The sequence below is a fragment of the Thunnus albacares genome, chromosome 15 (genome assembly GCF_914725855.1).
Source record: "Thunnus albacares chromosome 15, fThuAlb1.1, whole genome shotgun sequence".
Lineage (NCBI taxonomy): Eukaryota > Metazoa > Chordata > Actinopteri > Scombriformes > Scombridae > Thunnus > Thunnus albacares.
The window spans coordinates 17,244,492-17,262,045 of NC_058120.1; the positions used below are offsets into that span (position 1 = coordinate 17,244,492).

The 17,554-nt window shown below is 42.8% G+C and overlaps 1 protein-coding gene across 4 annotated transcripts in view; it reads right to left on the reverse strand.

Moving 5' to 3' along the window:
- Positions 1-17,554, reverse strand: part of pacrg (PARK2 co-regulated) — a 146,518-nt gene that overhangs the window by 117,229 nt on the left and 11,735 nt on the right. For all 4 annotated transcript variants that reach the window (XM_044375429.1, XM_044375431.1, XM_044375430.1 and 1 more), the window contains exon 2: positions 7,307-7,441. In XM_044375429.1, the coding sequence (XP_044231364.1) occupies positions 7,307-7,441 (135 nt within the window). The remainder of the gene's footprint in view (positions 1-7,306; positions 7,442-17,554) is intronic.

The window sequence follows — 17,554 nt, forward strand, 5'->3', positions numbered from 1 at the left end:
CAGTGGCGCAGCTCATCAGGCTTCTTCCCAGCAGTCATTCGGCAATTCTCTCCCTCCGGGGAGTCAGCCCATACAGGCCTTGATGGTTAGCCAGTGTTGTTTGTTGGAGGCCTTTTCCTTCCACCTCCTTCTTCTTTTCCAGTGAAAATGCCTGATGCTTTTTCCACTTCTCTAATCTAAACTCCCTCCTTCTCCCTTCTCTCTCCTCTCAGAGAAAGCCCAGGGGGGCTTGTTCATATTCTCTCCTCTTATTGTGTTTCATCTTTTTCCTTATGACACAGAACTATCCCCCCAGAGTATCCAGCTTTCAGCCAGGGTGCTGGAGAAAACGCATGGTTAACCCCATTTTATTCTGTCTATTCAAAGGTTCCCTGACAAAGCTCTAGTGCTCACAGCAGATAAGAAATAATTCGTAGGAGTGAAGGTATGGTATACATTCAACAGAGGCAGAAGAGAAGGTAATTTTCTGCAAGAGTGTGGCATTCGAAAGGAGCAGTGCATTTCGAAGTGGTATGTTGCACCATATTGTGCAGCTTTCAAAACAGTGGAAGAGCTCACTTAAGGCATTTCTATGAAACAGCTGTTGTGAGAGTGCTATGCTGCTGTACTTTTGACTGGCTGCGGTATACGCTCTTAGATGGGTTGTGTTAATCTTTCTAATTCATAAGATAATTACAGCACATGTTACAGTAAGCCAATGCCAATCATACACTTGAGTCTATAATATTATTACAAATTCACATTAGATATGAGAACAGAGGAAATCTCATAAAGTCTTCTATACTGCTCGTCCATACAGTCCATACTGTATGACAATTTACTGTTTAATAGATGACAAATTTGTCCAGAGCAGCACTCAGCTGTGAATTGACACCAAAGCAAAATGATGTACCCATGCCATGTAATATAGCTGTCAAGAGAAGGGGTTATCAACCATAAGGTATGACACATAAAAATGTAAATGGTTAGAGGGGGGAAAAAGGAGGGAGGGAGAGAAATAAGGCTCCTCTCCATTGCTGTTTCTGCAATGACCTCATCTCTCTTTCACCTCACTCTTTTGCTCTTGCTCTATTTCATTCTCTTTCTCTCTATCTTTCACTCTTTCGTATCAAGCACACACTCCCTCTGCGTTTCTCAAGCACATGCTCCCTCATCCTCGGTCACCCTAACCACCTCATTTCTCCAGCCCTCCCTCCTCTCCAACTCTCACTCTGTGCGTAATTCAATCATCCCAAGGAGATGGATATCCGTCCCCTAGGAGCGCTTACGCTCTCCATTTCCTAAAGCGCTTGATCAGATTAATTGATTGTCCCCCCCTCATCTCTGCGCCCCTTCTGCCGACTGAGGCTGGTGTGGTGGCGGAGGGTGTGCAGAAATCAGGTTTGCATTGATATTTTTATAAAATGGCTTTTTCCTTCTGCCCCCAGACAGACCCCGTAAAAGGACAAAGGGGAATAGATAAAGTACATGAGCCAGGAGAAGGGGGGGGGGGGGGGCGGCAGTGGGTGACATGGAAGGGAGGAAGCCTGCAGAAACAGACAGGCAGGATTTATAAAGAGGACAAAACAACAACCCGGAGCGTACAGGAGACACAGAACAGGAGATCAAGGGAAAAGATAAAGCAGATAGGCGATCAATGAAATGAAATAAACAAGGCTGTTTAGGAGGTGTACAGTACATGTGAGGTGAGCGTGTGGCCTTGCATATGTGTACCGTGATGTTTGGCTGCAAGCCTGCAGAGCACAGCAGAGGGTAGAGAGGGGAGAGTCGAACCTAGCCCCACAGGGAACGCAGGAAGACCTCAACTCATCCATTATAACTGAGAGCCAAGCGGCTGCCATGTCTCCTGATTGCTGAGTCCCTGTGGAGCTGTCTCTCTCTCTCTCTCTCTCTCTCTATCTCCCTCTCACTCTCTCTTTCTCTCTCTCCCTCACACCTCTGCCTTTCTCTCTCCTCCCTATCTCTCTTTTTGGCACTGGGGATCGCAGTAGATTACACTGCTGTTCCAGGCCTTTGGCTTCTACGTTATGGCAGGGGCCAAATACACGCACAAATATACACGCGCACATGCACACAAAGACACACACACACACAAACACAAACACTCGCAAGCAGACAAACACACAAGCGCACAGATACACATAGACAGGGATAGGAACTCGCTCGTCTCTCTCTTATCTATCTGCCGCACATGTTCCCCACACGTGTAAAGCTTTTACCTGAGCGCGCCATTACAGCTGAGGCTTTTACCTCTGGAGAGCCAAATTACCTTTCAGATACAACCTTCCCTTTTTCAACTTGCCCTTGACACTTAGTTCACTTGCATTTCGCCTGTACATATAGACTCAAAACACACACACACACACACACACGCACGCACGCACACACGCACAGACTCACATGTGCACAAACGAACATAATGTTGCATGTCCTCTGGCTCGTAATTCTTTGTCATTTAGACCTCACACATTTTCTACACTTTGTTCTCCTCCTACAGTATCTTTTGTGTTCAACAAATGCTGTACGTCTGTGGGATGGAACACACAGCTCAGGCAGGACCGTACTGTAACCACCAGGGGCAGGGGCCCAAATTCATAAAATAAATATATGCCTGGAATGACTACTTTTGTGACACTGTTAAAGGGATATTAAAATGTACGTATTTTAAAGCAAACCCCTGACTGTGGTTAGTTCAAACACTGCTACATGACAGTTAATTAATGACACATGCAAAGAAATGATGTGTATTTTCAGTAAATTCTCCTCATAGCCCGACTCTTACCTTGCCCTCTGACTGACATCCTCACTTGCAGAAGCTCAGTTTCATACTGCTGACAAAGATGCACTTCCTCTGGCTGCATGGCTGCCTCTCTCGCCTCCATATCCGTCTCTTACCACCTCTCCATAGAAGACATAATTGCTTCAGTAATAACAGGCAATAAGAAGATGCTGATACTGCATGGCTAAGATACTATTACTATGTGCCAACAAATTGGTTTAATATAATTCACATATCATATCATAATTACACTGCTTGGGAGACATCATGCATTTAAGTCATAATTCTAAAAAGAAACATAGGCTTTATACACATAAGGTGTATTAGACACTGGTTTATGTTTTATTGATTTAAGATAAATATTTTTCCTTCATCTCTCCCTCCAAAAATACTGAAAATAATGCTTGAACTTAACTATTTGCCTAAATATATAATGACATTTAGCAAACAGTTAACATTTATGTAAATGTAGCTGCGTTTACTGTCTTTGCACACATATTCACCTGTTGAGCAAACATAACATAAAATACAAAGAAAGTAAATATGTATGCTTACTATACATATTATTGTACATCAGGCGTTAATATAATGTCTGACATTAATAACACAAACACAACATCACTGCTGACTGTAGTTAATGCAGATCAATTTGATGCTAGAAAATCAGATGAACTTGAATGCACCTCATTGGCTGCTTGTCTAATTTCGTCGTTATCTTGTAGCTTGTGGGGGATAGAGATGCATACCTTTTCACAACTTTATAACTAACTTAAACAACTTGGTGACAGTATCCATATACCCACTTTGCATTGAATGTGCAATGTCGATAGTAGTCACACCACTGAGCTCCATCAACTATAGTCACTTTACCTTGCAGTAAACTATGAACACTAACATATAGTAATATAAATTCTCTGTCAGCTACACTTACAAACAAGATGAGGTACTGAGTATATTGTTGTGTATATTGTTGTGTGGATATAGCAGGAATAACAGGAATTTATTCATTTATTTTTAAAAGAACACTCCAGAAAAAGGGCACTTCCTCTCGGGCAGGTGCTCAAGCCCCCTTTGAGGTATATATAGTAGACCATGTTCTTTTATGCTGCAAAGCATTTCAGACTTGGCAATAACAGGTAAGGCTCTATTTACATCTGTTTTATGAAGAAAAGATGAGATTGCTTCTATCAATAGGGAAATATTCATCCAATAACACTGGTCTCCAGCTCTCTACTTATTGCCATCCATATCAAAACAAATAAAAGACACTTCCACAAATACAATTTATACAAACACAAGATGCGTAAAATCATAAAACATGGTTAGAATTGCATGTAGTGCAATCACTTTGTAGATAATTAGAAATTGATGTTTTATGTTTTCACAGTTGATCATGTACTTTGTCAAAACTCCATTATTCAATATTTCTTATATTAACATTGATTTAAATTACTCCCTGTGAAATGAATGTGTTGGTGTCTGCTGATCCCACTGAGAATCAACACCACACTTTGCAAAAAATATATGCAAGACTGCTCAAACAGGCCAATTCTGCACTCTCTGCCCAGCGTGAAATGACAGAGCTTTATTTCTTGAGAGGTTCTCGAAGAAACCATTTAGCAAGCAAATGAGACTCAGATACTTTTCAGGAGTTAGTGGGTCAAATATAAAACTAAAACACAATTGAATGTTGAGCTTGGTTTTGACAGATACAGTAACAATAAAGAGGATTCCAGTGGATTACCCATTTTGCTTTGTTTCTGCTTGATGCTTGCCATAAGAATTTGATAAGTTGATAATGGATCAAAGCTTGTTGCTGCATACTTAAGTATACTAACGGTCATTTAGCTGTCAAGTCACTTTCTAAGCTTTGAGGAGTAACTTCACACCAGCTGCAAATCAGTTTTTTTGACTTCCTAGTGTACATAGGGTATGTTCAGTACTATTAGCACTCTTGGTGGCTAGGGGTGAACAGTTCTGACCACATCCGATAGTGATGCCAGACATAAAACTTTCAACCAGAAAAAGTCAATGAAGCAATGATTTTCAGCTTGGTGTTCAGTAAATATTCAATCTTGACTTTGTTACAAATGACTTGAAGTATATCAAGCATGTCTAATATATTAAGAACGGATAAAGACCCTTTATAAAATTACAGCAAACACCTTACTTCATGGTTGCAACTGCACCAACTACAAAGTAATAAAATCATTATTTTAATTTAAATTTGGCCAAAAAAAAATGGCCCAAGTCTACCACTAAAATGTGAAAAGTGAAAATAATATGTCAATGTGAAATATTTTTAAATGTTTGTGACACAATGTATGATCACAAAAGCAAAACTGGAATCACTGGTTGTTCCGTCACGGTGTTACATGTTACGCTGTGACTGGGAATGACACCTTCCACTGCCACCAAAACAACATGAGGGAAACGCAAGAAATTGTTTTCCTGATACACTATGACAAAACTTATTTTCCCCCCAGAATATTCACTCACCCAACTGCCTACAGCGGTGCTGAGCTACTACAATGTAAGAGGAGAAATATTAATGACACATAGCAGATGATTCATTAAGCAGAAAAACCATGCTGCTGCTCCCTGCTGCTCGGAGGGGGAATGACCATATAAGTAGAAAGAGTGTGGAAGGAACTACACCTGTACAGAGGAGATGCTGATATTGATTGGACAGACTTGTTCGGCTAAATTTGCAGCCTGTTCATCAATATTATGGTCAATTTAGGAAGTGAGTCTCATTGGCTGTTTTAAGACATTTTAAGACAGCATCTTTGTAGGAGGGAAGCTGAACTCCTCACCTGAATACACATATTCATCAATGCAGACAGTCAAACTGATACACGCAGTCAAACCGATACACATACACACACAAAAACACACATGCACACACCCTCTGTATACTTGAGTACTCAGTCCGTAAACAAAATCAAAACACCATTTATTTTTCTTTCCGAAAGACTCTCTCTTTCTTACTTTCCCCAGACTTTTATTTGCTAGGGGGCTGAGCTCGCAGACTGGGATTGATCCTGATCTGCCGTCTTGAACCTGTGCCCCGAGGGCAGCTCAGTGCAAACACGCAGCAGCCCCTCTCCACTCACTCCAATCATGGTTACACTTTCTGTTACACTATACCCACATGCAGTATATACACACAAAACAAATGCGCACAGCGAGTGTCGACCATCTCTGCCTGGACTGCTTTAAACAAACAGAAGGCTGATGAGGATTATTTATAAGGAAAGGCTAATTATATGAGCAAAATATATCTCCTCTGCTAAAACAAACACTGCTTAAAAACATTCCACAGACACTTGTTCACAGTCAAAGTGCAGACACAAAGAGTCACAATGGGCTTGAGCAGTAAACTCTTCTTTTGAGGAGGATTTTAAAAATGACTAGCATATGTATAAGCATTAAATCAATAAGCATAACAGCCACATTGGGTATGACAGCAACAATTTCATACACCACATCCCATTTGCTGAGTGCTTTTTCATGGGCAGAGAACAAAAGAAATCCATTATTTTTCGCAAATGCAAAGATCATTTGAACATTTTACATAAATAATTCATACAAAGGGAGATGCTTTTACAGTGTTTTCACCTGAAGACAGACAGCTAACTAGCGAGAAAGCTCACTCACTCACTCACCCTTCCTTCTCTCTTTGAAGTCAGTAAAAAGGGAGGAAAAGGGCATAATTTGTTTGATTCATTTATCGTTGCTTACTATGAATGAATGTCATTAAGAGTGGTAGCTGCATGGCGGTTGTGAAGTTATGGAATAGCTGGCAGCATAGTGGAAGCAGAAATAAAGCAACATGGTGATTAGAAGAATGCATCCATCCCACACACACTGGAGTACATTCAGTGCTCACATTCAGGAGCGTAATGGCTCTGCGGAGGCTTGCACTTTGAAACACACACACACACGTGCACACACACACAGGCAGAACACACTCAAATACGTATACAATTACTCCCTGCGTTTTGCTGTGACTGCCATGAGTTCCTATAGAGTTTGTGATTGATGGATTGTGTGATTGGTGCTGTGAGACAGGTGGAGCCCTCAAGTGAGCTATTCTACACTGCCTCCTACAGGATAACAGTCCACATTGGACCTGTGAATGTGTGAGAAACTCATCACCTTCAGTCGAGTTGATAAATAATGACGATAAATGGTGTTTGGGTAGCACCTGTCAAGTCTTCAGATTCAACCACAATAACTGCTGGACAAGTATGGATTCAAACAGCAGATTGTGTACAAGGATTAATGTATTGCAAGTGTGTGTAACTGTAAATGAAGAATTCCTGGGAGTTTCGCTGTCAGAATTTTTTTTTTTTTTCTGTGCAAGCTTTTAATAGCTTAGCTTATTTAGGGTTAGAGTGTCCCTACCCACCACCCCCAGTCTGACACTTCCTGATGGCAAGTTTAGCACCCTAGCTTTTTTGTCAATACCATGTGAAAACCATAAGCATTAGTCAAGTCCTTACCAGAGGGCAGCACGCCTACCTTCCATGCAATGCGGTTCCCTTTGGTGTCATGCTCCAGTGCCATCGGGAACTCTCCACGCTCATAGAATTTGCGAAAGGTGGTTGGTTTGGAAGGTCGCTCCCGAAAAGCCCCCGCAGCCGGGGGGCCAACCACCTGGTCGGACACAAGGGAGAAAATGGGAATGAGGAGAAAAGAGCGAAATAGAGAAATAAACAGAATGAGACATACACAGCAAGTGACAGGGTTGTTTTATGAAATCAGAATTGACTGTGTTTTCTCCTACAAGAATAGAATCACTCCCACTGCCTTTTCTTACAAGTAATTCAGGGAGACACATGTGCCTGCTCCTCTGCTCCTCTAAGAAAGGCAAAACACAGATAGTGTGAAAGAGAGAGAGAGAGAGAGAGAGAGAGAGAGTGTGTGTGTGTGTGTGTGTGTGTGTGAGCACTGTAGCCAGAGGCACTGCCAGAGGCATTGTTAGGATCATCTTGTCTCTGCCTCCATATTGGATATGTGCTATTACTCTGCCACTGAAAGCCAATGGGACTCCTATCACATCAGCCACAGTGTCTGCTGCTATTGTTGTGGGGGACCTTTGGTGGTGATGGTGGTGTCAATACAACAGATGTAAGTCAATTCAGGAAACTGGAGTAGAAACTGGAGCAGAAAGGACAGAGTGAGGGAGATTTTAAGATTAGAAAAAAGAATGTGTCATTTTAATACTGTCTTCTGGGGGACAAAACCAAAATGAAGTTAACGTGTTGAAAGATAATAACAAGATGGTGTGTTAGAAAATGTCATATATATTAGGAGCCTTGAAAGGACCAATAGACTGAATCAAAGTGACCTCGTGCTAACAACAACAGTCACTTCCAGGTAGACAACTGGCGGTTGATTTGAACTGCGGAGATACAATACACACTAACACACACTGATGCAAATGGCTGTTGTTCACACTACGCTGTTGTTACGATACCTGGCAGAGGCCAGGCAATCCTGCACCTGCAGTGAAGTTGGCTGCTGCGATGGATCGGTACTTCATTAAAAAAGCTCCAACTGTTACCGAAGAAAACAACCCCAATCCTGGGCTGCCACCAACACCACCCCCGGCAAATAAGACAGCAAAGAGTGTTGCCACCTCTATGAGTGAAAAATGGAAAATAGACTGGCTTGGTGTTTGAAGAGGTGAATAAGATGACACTCCTCTTCTGTAAAGCATGCAGGGCTCACCTACCCAAACATAGCCTTGAGCAGCTAAAAGCTAATCTCGACTTTGTTAAAAGAAGCAAACAGGTTAAAAAGTATTCAACTCATCGTCACCAAACAAGCAAGCATCACCGATGTGCTTATGGTAAGTAACATTAATGTGAACGCTAGAGACTTTAAAATGTGTTTGGGCCAGCACGTTAGCTAACATTAGTGTTAGAAAATTGGCTAGATAACATTAATGTAACAGCCTACATGTGCGTGCCGACTGGTGGGGAGATCAGTGCCATTGACTAACGTTACTGAGCTCGATGCACCAACTGAAGTAAGCTTTTTAGTCCCAAATCTAGAACATAATTTTTCAGTCTACTAACCAATGATGCAGTGCTGAATAGTCGAGTCTATAATGTTATTTCATCCATGCTCAAAACGTCGGCAGGGCAAACTTAGAGATGAAATAAAGCATGCTAAAAAACTTCAGCTGAAGTTATTTCCAGAACTGCATCAATAAAGAAAGAATATTACATATATTATTATTATTGGCTCTTTTGACAGTACTTGTAGCTACTAGTCTAGTCTTTGTGAAACACCTGAGGCTGTGGCATGCAATGCATCAGACCTACAACGATGAAATCATCAAAGTCAGACTGGTTTTGACTTGTATGAGATCTGAATATAACGTTATCTCCCCAGCCAGAACTTTTGCTAAATCTAATTAGATCAAGCCCATATAATAGTGTCACGATCTCATGATCATTATCTTATACTGCCATCTTGTGGTTTATAATGAAGGATCTTCCTAAGTAAAATCTTTGTTGAAAGGGAATCGGCTTGCATTGTTTTGCTTTTCATGTGCTTATTATTGTAATTAGAAATTGTAGACAATTATTACAAATGAGACGGTGTTTACTGAGGTGGCTGTAGTTACAAAAGGTGGTGATTACTGTATGCATTTTAATCGGTTCATTTTACATTACAAACAGCAACAAAAGTGTCCCCAAAATTTTGTAAATACCCCCAAATATTTTTTATCGGCATATAGTTTATTTCTGTTGTCACTGTACGTGATGCAGGGGTTTTCTACCCGGAAGTTATCGTAAACAAACATCCTGTTTTTTGCGGGTATTTTTGGGTAATAGGACCGACTCCTATTACCCAAAAATACCTGCAAAAAACACTCCATCAAGGAAGTAACCGAAACATCTCACTGAAGACCCAGTGGTGAGACTGTTCAAGTCAAGTGGGGGCTACTCATGTACTTGAGGAATTAGGATTTATATGATTGAAAACATTAAAGCAAAGCAACAGCAAGTTGTAGTGGACGAATGACAATGTTGGAGCCAATCTTTTCTCTGTCTGCGCCCCTTGTGTGCATCCCCCGCCATCTGTGTCACACACTGCCACATGACTGGCAGATGTGTTGCTGTCATTAATCCTCAGATTACCACCCATTGAGGAACTGAATTTTGCCACAGCAGCACACAGGGAGAGCAGATTGGGACAGAGATGTGTTATCTTTGGCAGGCCTGCTTAAGATTGTTGTGCAACTTAAGATATTTTAAAGAGGTATGAGTCTATTACTATGATGCTACTCAATTGAAGTTTAGTTTTTTTATGTTACATCATTCACTTGCGTTGCCTGCTTGTTGCATAATTCAAAAACAAAATAGATATAAAAAAGGCCTAGAACTGCAAATAGCTCAATAAAACTGGCACAGAGGGATGATGAAACATGGATCAAAGTTTAAGTTACACGTGTGACGTGGTGTAGCTGGTGCCAGCATAGCTAGGCTCGAGAGAAACTACAAGAGAGGAGAAACTATTATGAAGGACCCTGAGTGAGTGTCTCCAAGCACTCACTGCATTTAAACAGCCCTAATGCACCGTGGGATTGCAGCGCAGTCATTTCAAATGAATCCGTTTGGAGCATTTGTTTACCATGCCAGGGAATACTGAATAATATTATGCTGAATTAATAGGCCTAGGTTGGTATACCTGCAGGAGAAAGACTACCAAAACAAAATGTGTGTGTCTAACAATGCATGTAAACACTGGAAAAAAGTACTTTTTCAGTGTCACCTACACTAGCGAAACAGAATTCCATCACAACAAATACGCCTGCCATCATCTTTTAATTCCTGTCTTATATTTTGCGCTCACTTTTGTTGTGATTGTGTACATTTATTGTGTTTAGTTTAAAGTGTGTTTAATCATGTACAGTCACAAAACAGCTGTTTTTTTTGTATAACCCTGTAAACAGCACCCTTCTGAAAACGAGAAATTGCTCAGTTTTCCTCGTATTAAGTTTTAATCAGTTAATCAGTAAATGCTTGAATTGTTTTAACTTAGCAATTACACGTATAGTTAAGTGTCAGCTTGCCTCATTAGAATACTGTTTGTCTTGTCAACATCGAGCACAAGGTATAACTTAATACAAGAATCCAATGCCTTGTGGTTTCATTTAACCACTGCAGGGTCTAATAACAGGTCAAAACATTATTTAACACGAATACTGGGCTTCAACAGGAATGCTGTGCAACACACATCACTATTATTTGTCCATCTTCCCTCTTTTTCTTTGTCTGTCTCTGTTAATTCCTTTCACTGCAGGAGTTGTTTTGCAGCCCGAGCTGTGGAAATGGGAAGCTGTAAAGCTTGCAAGATCAGTGCTGCTCCAGCCTGCAGGAGTGACAAAGCCCTCATATCCAGGTAGCTACGACGGCAGTTGAGCCACGCTGCACAGGGAAGCTAAAAATAGCTCAGACTGGGCAGCAAGGAGAGAATGAACCCAGACTGCATTGACTGGCTGAGCAGCTTTTATGGTCAGGAATGATGACGCTGCAGTCAATTCCATGGCCTGTGTTCATGGCTGAGGTGTCGCAAGCTTCGCAGCCATTTCCCTGCTTTCTTGCCCATTATCATCAGTGGCAGAAAACACACAAACAGCCAGGCGGTTGCCTATACATACATGCGCAGTGGCATATTTCCCTGTGTCTCTATGGACACTAAAAAAGTCAAGGCTGCTGTTCCGAGCAGCTTAAGGAGAACTGTAATAGGAATAGCGTCATGGGGAGATTATCACCTGCCAGCTGCGATTCCAGTGATCTGCCTGCTCCTGTTCTGCCATTGATGACATTCGGGTCTAAAGCTCCTGCATACCGAGAGAAAAACCCCTATTACTGAATCCCAAATAGCCACTAACCTAATTTGTCTTACGGCAGATTCACAAAAACTAGCTTATTCCTCATAGCTTTCTGAGAAGCCAAGTGAACTTATGGACAGGTCATGAGAAGCATTTCAAATAAGAAGCTCACAGTGTTCGCGTTATGAGCAACAACGTCCCTAAATTCATTCTTGTATGGGTGATCACGGATCTGTGTTAACTCGATTTAGACTGGCTGTGCTGACGACAACAACTGCTGCTGATTCTGTTACTGCGCCTTTGGTGTGTGTGGCCACAAAAGGTGGCTGTGTTGTTATTGAAATGGGCACTGAAAAAAGCAGCCACATGCGAGGCAGAATACTGTGTTCATCCCAGTTCTAAAACATTGGCATAAACACAAACACAGATAGTGAAAGAGACGGAAAAAAAGGAGCCTATAACATAGACCTATATGAGCAGATAACATCCCGCCCCTCAGTGGAAGCCATAAAGCGAGCCTGTGAGGCGACAGACTACAGAACAGAGATAGAGGTGGTGTGAGGCAATAAAGGAAGGAAGAGTCTGTTTTGTGTGCCCCTGGTGCACACATCAGGGAGTCATAACAAGGCAGTACTGGTCAGATGAGCTCCGGGCTGTCATTTCTCTCCTTCGCCTTCACTCTGCCTCCAGATCTGTTTCCTCCCTAATGCTGTTGTCCACTCCAACTAGCTCCACCGTAAACCTGGCTGCTGCAAGGCCCACAGAGGCAATAACACAAAAACATACACTCATGCACGCGCACGCACCACATAGCTCACACACTGAGCTCCCCATGGGCGATCCCCTGCAGAGGTGATTGAACACCGGCAGGGCCTCATGCTCCTGTCATTTATAAAGGTGTCACCCTGGGAAACAGAGATGCTCCCTCTAACCTTATTAGTATGGCCCTTCCATGGCTCTCCTGCCTGATGTTGACACACAGAGAGGGTGTGGTATTCAAAAGGTGTAAGGAAAAAAACGGAAAGAAAGAAATGAAGAGAAAGGGGGATAAAAGGGGGGTGAGATATAGGCAGAAAGTCGCAGAGAGATACAGAGACATGAGGACAATGGGAAGCAACGGCACGAGAGAGAGAATCGAGAGACAAAGAATGAGGAAATCGAGAAATGGAGATGGAGAATGGGGGAGGGTGATGGAGGAATAGTGGATATGAGGGGAAGAAAGAGACAGGGCGACAAGAGGTGTGGCTCATCAATTCTGAGGGTGAGTTCAGCGTGGCGGGGCTGCTGCGGCATGTAGGTGATCCATCACTGTGCCTGGGCCTCCAGCTCCAGCTCTCTCTCTCTCATCTCTCTATACCACCACCCCAAAACACCTCTGAATGCCTCTGATAGATGTCTGGCGAAGGGCTGTCAATTCATTGTCAACCCTGCATCGCCATCACTACTGCACTTCCTCAAATGAGCCCCTCGTTAATCTCCCTCTTCATTTCAATCCATCTCCTATCGCGTGCTTCTGCCTCGTGTCTGCCGGGGGTGAAAATGCATTTTGTTGCATTGCATTTGTAAGGGGAACAAGGGTGCCACTGCACAGGGGTGCACTGCATCACCTGTTTACTGAGGCAGCAAAGGGGGGTAGGCGCACTTGCTCCCTCGCTCTCTCTCTCTCTCTCTCTCTCTTTCTCTCTCTCGCTCTCTCTGCATTTCACTGCTGTTCTCGGTTGAGAGGTTATTGAAATCTAGCTCCGTACAGAAGGCCGCCTTTCCTGAGGGAGGAAGCAGGGTAGGTGAGTCACAGAGGATGGAATAGACAGGCCGAGGCTTTCCTGATAAGGTCAGCTTGCACATCGCTGCCACAGGCAACAAAATTAGCTCTCTTTATTTACAGGGCATTTTCCTCCATAGCCCAGCCTGCTGCCTGCCTACTGGCCACCAGGGATACAGTCTGGGCTAGAGATGTGTGCTTTATCCTCAAACTGCATTTCATGAAACAAGAAAACAGACAAACTAATGGAGGTATTTAGGCTGTTAGGGAATCTCTGCTATATGGTCATGTCCAAACAATCATTCGACAGGATATTTTCCTCTGCAGGGCTAAACACAGTCTGGTGGGAGGCTGATTTCTCAGTAGAATAAATCTGCAATATTTGTGCAGCAATCCATTAATTTCTCATGACCAAACAGCAAGAAGTGCAATCAGTCTGCGAGTGAGTTTCATTATGTGCAGAAATTATCCCTGTTGTGAGAGACAAGGTCGGGTGAGAACAAATGAGGAAAGAGCTCTCACTGGACGGGAAAACCACAGACTGATGAAAGGTAACAGAGTCTTTTGTTCACAGCTCACAGGACCATAGGTGTGCTTTACAATTGTCATCGTGTCAGAGGCTTTTGCATCAACTGTATCGCGCACACACACGCACAAGGGCAGGGATGTTTGTAATGAAAAATGACGACACAGCTCGGCAAAGGCAATACTACACGCCTCGTGTCACTACAAAGACACGAGGATGAAACAGGTGACAGCCACCTACTATTGAACTGTGCGCAAGTGGGATAACTTTAAAGAGGAACTTCAAAAAGAAGCTTCAAGCATTGAAGAGCGCCCCACTGTTTTCTGTCTCCTCTAGTTTAACCCCATCACTTAAAAGAACAGCACAGACACAGTGAGACGTTAACGGGATGTGAAAGAAAGAATTTGAGGTAGGAGTGTGAAAGGAGGAGTTTAAGCAAAAGAGGCTCGGAGTGAGCGAGCAAACGAGAGAGAGCGAGAGAGAACAAGATAGAGAGAGAGAGAGAGAGAGAGAGAGAGAAAGAGAGAGAGAGAGAGTGAACGCCCTAAGTATTTTCCATCTTCTCTGTGTGGCCCACTTATCAGCAAGGCAGCAGGGCAGTCTTGTGCTTATAGAGCCCTATTGGCTGATTCATATCACCAAACCACAGTTGAGATGATGGCACAGAGTGAATCAGCCTGCATGGCAAAGGCAGAATATATTACTACTTGTGAAGTGAATGGAAAACCACATGCACTGAGCCCATGAGGCTAAACTTAAAAAAAAAAAAACATACACATTGCTTGACTCACATAAGTCAGGACTACAGTGACACAAACCATGTAAACAGAGATATAGAACACCACACAGGCTGTGTTAATACCATACATTCTGTTATGTGGTCTCACTATAAAGAACTGATGGACTATTGAAACTATTCGTTTCAATTTAAGTAAGAATTTTTGTGCTGCCCTGTTAGAAAGAATTACCATGATCATTTTCAGTTGTTTGTCACAACAATGTGTAATACGTGGCCATGATAAACAGTTAAAGATGCCCTCTAGACATGTTGTAATATATATATGTATATATATATATATATATATAAAATACTCTGCTTGTGTTGTATTGTAACATGTGTCTAATGTGTTTCCCCCAAAAAAGTACAATTATCTCATTAAAAATGTTAAAATGCCATCTATTCCTTCTCCCTCATTGAAAAATCCAGAATTGATGAATATGCAATGTTCATGTTCATTTCAAAAGTTTAACTGCTGGACACAAAAGATGTTTCCTCCTTCACTGAAAAGTCCAAAGCTTCAAGTTTCCACATCACACTTGTGTAAGCTGCATAGTGGACCACAATTAATCTCCAAACTAGCTGTGATGTCACAAATCATGCTCATAGGCCCATCCTTGAACTCAGATTTTCAATGACCACTGAGAAACTTTCCCTCTTCAGCAGATGGATGTAAAAACAGCCTCCCAGTTTCAAAAACTGCATACATCATTATACACAATGAAGCTCAAACGTCCACATTTTTGAATGGAGGGGGACATGTGTGGATGCATGTACATATGTGTGCAGTCAAAGAGAATAAGGCACACACTGTAGTCCTGGCTGGTAGAGAGTGGGGGGACACACCGATCCAATGCTTTGTCTTTACAGCCCCAATGACGACACCTGAAGGTATTAAAGCACTACGCTGGGCCATGAAATTAATGAGACACACAAGGAAAACTACATCCCTGACTTGCCGCATTTGCCACTTCTGCTGCTGAGAATGAAGAATTTAACTGTCTCCCGGATTTTATTCACCAAATAAGTAGCTTCTCATCAATAAACATCCTCATAACAGCATTTAATTTATAGTCGACTGAAAATCACCTCATAGAATATTAATGGTCCTGAAGTCAGTAACAACGCTTGGTGTTTTAAACGGAGTACTGGACACAGCTCAGAATAGCCGCATGACTCATTCCAAAAGTTGAAATCTAAGTTTGTTTTGCAGGTGGTAAAGAGGCAGCGAAGCAGATAAGGAGGCAGTCGTAGAAATCAACAGCCAGACAGGGAGATGCCAAGATGGGTAAGGAGGCTGGAACCAGGCATGGAGATGATGAATAGATACACAGCTGCACAGCAGGCAAGCAGGTGAATGTACACTGGCCACACGCTTCAGCCAGAAGGTAACATTAGGAGTTGTAGAAGGTTTGATTTGGCAGCGACCGACCTACAGGGGAAGGAAGAGGAGGGAGACACACCCAGAGCAGTGGGGGCCCATCAATTTTGCCACAGAGCCCCAGACGACCCCAGAGATGAGAGAGGCAAGACCAGGTCAGTCTGATGGCCTGCCACACAACACCATCGCACAACCACACACACACATAATCAAGTGTCACAGGTAGCCTGGCACTGACAGATCCCTGAGGAGTGGAGGGAGGCATGGGGAGATAAGCAGGCTGCACATGGCAAGAGATACAGGTTCTACCTCTGATATGGGAATATTGTTTAACAGTGAAGAACATTATCTAGGTGATTAGTATGTATTGCAAAATGAACCCCAGGCCCTTGGTCTTATCGCACGCCCAGTGTGACTTTCTATTCCTGGAAATCAGTCTCGCTGCCTGTAAGGCCGTCTGTTAAAAATGATGCTGGAGGTTTGCTTACAGAGACACCATGCAGAGACCAAAGCCTGGCATGGTCTGAAATTTGACCTTTACATAAATTAAACAGGGGGAAAGCACACTGAAGGCTACATCCCCGCTCTGCTAGTAGATACCCAAGACACATAGCCCCCCTAACTTAACTGCACACACATCCAATCACACTAACACACACACACACACATGTTCACTCTATCTGCTCTCTCTATTTCTTTTACTTATTTAAATGTAACATAAAAAGCTTCCAAAACCTGTTTACCACCACACACTAAGAGGGGAATGGGGCTCCCAGTAGAGGTTGTTACAGGAAACAGTGAGTGTTATATATGGAACAGAGGTCTATTATCGAGACCTCCTGCAAGGATAATGCTCTGAATGATAGTCCACCCTTCGGATTAACCTGAGAGACAAAGAAGAAGAAAAAAAAAACACTTTTGCTTCGCAGATGCCTTAAAAACAGGCAAGTTCTCTGACGCCTAAAATCTCACACTGCTTGCTGCAGCAGCTCTCAGACAGAGAGGCGACACTTTTAGCAGAGCTACAGGAAGGCGCCCGCACACACACACACACACATACACGTTGCACACAGTCACACAAACAAACAAACAGAGAGAAGCTTAAGCAAAGACATGCCCAAAGCACTTTGTATCAGCGACCCCTGGCTTTTGAGCTGATTTCTTCAGAGAGCAGGATATATATGCAAAGTCATACAGGTCTACTTCAGTATTATCAATCCCTGCTCCTCCGATCCATTCATCTATCCATTCATCTATCCAATCGCCCCCCCCCCCCTCCACCTCTTGCTCTGCATTGCAGGTTGCAGATGCTGTGACAGTGAAACAGGTGTCTAGGCTATTAGTAATAGTCTTTCTGTGCCACCTCCTCTATCCCATACCTCTGATGACGAGCATAAATCAAGGCTGTGTGAAAGAGTGCTAGTCAATCAGGAGCGCGCTACAATAGCAGCCAGGCAGTGTCCCAGTTGTC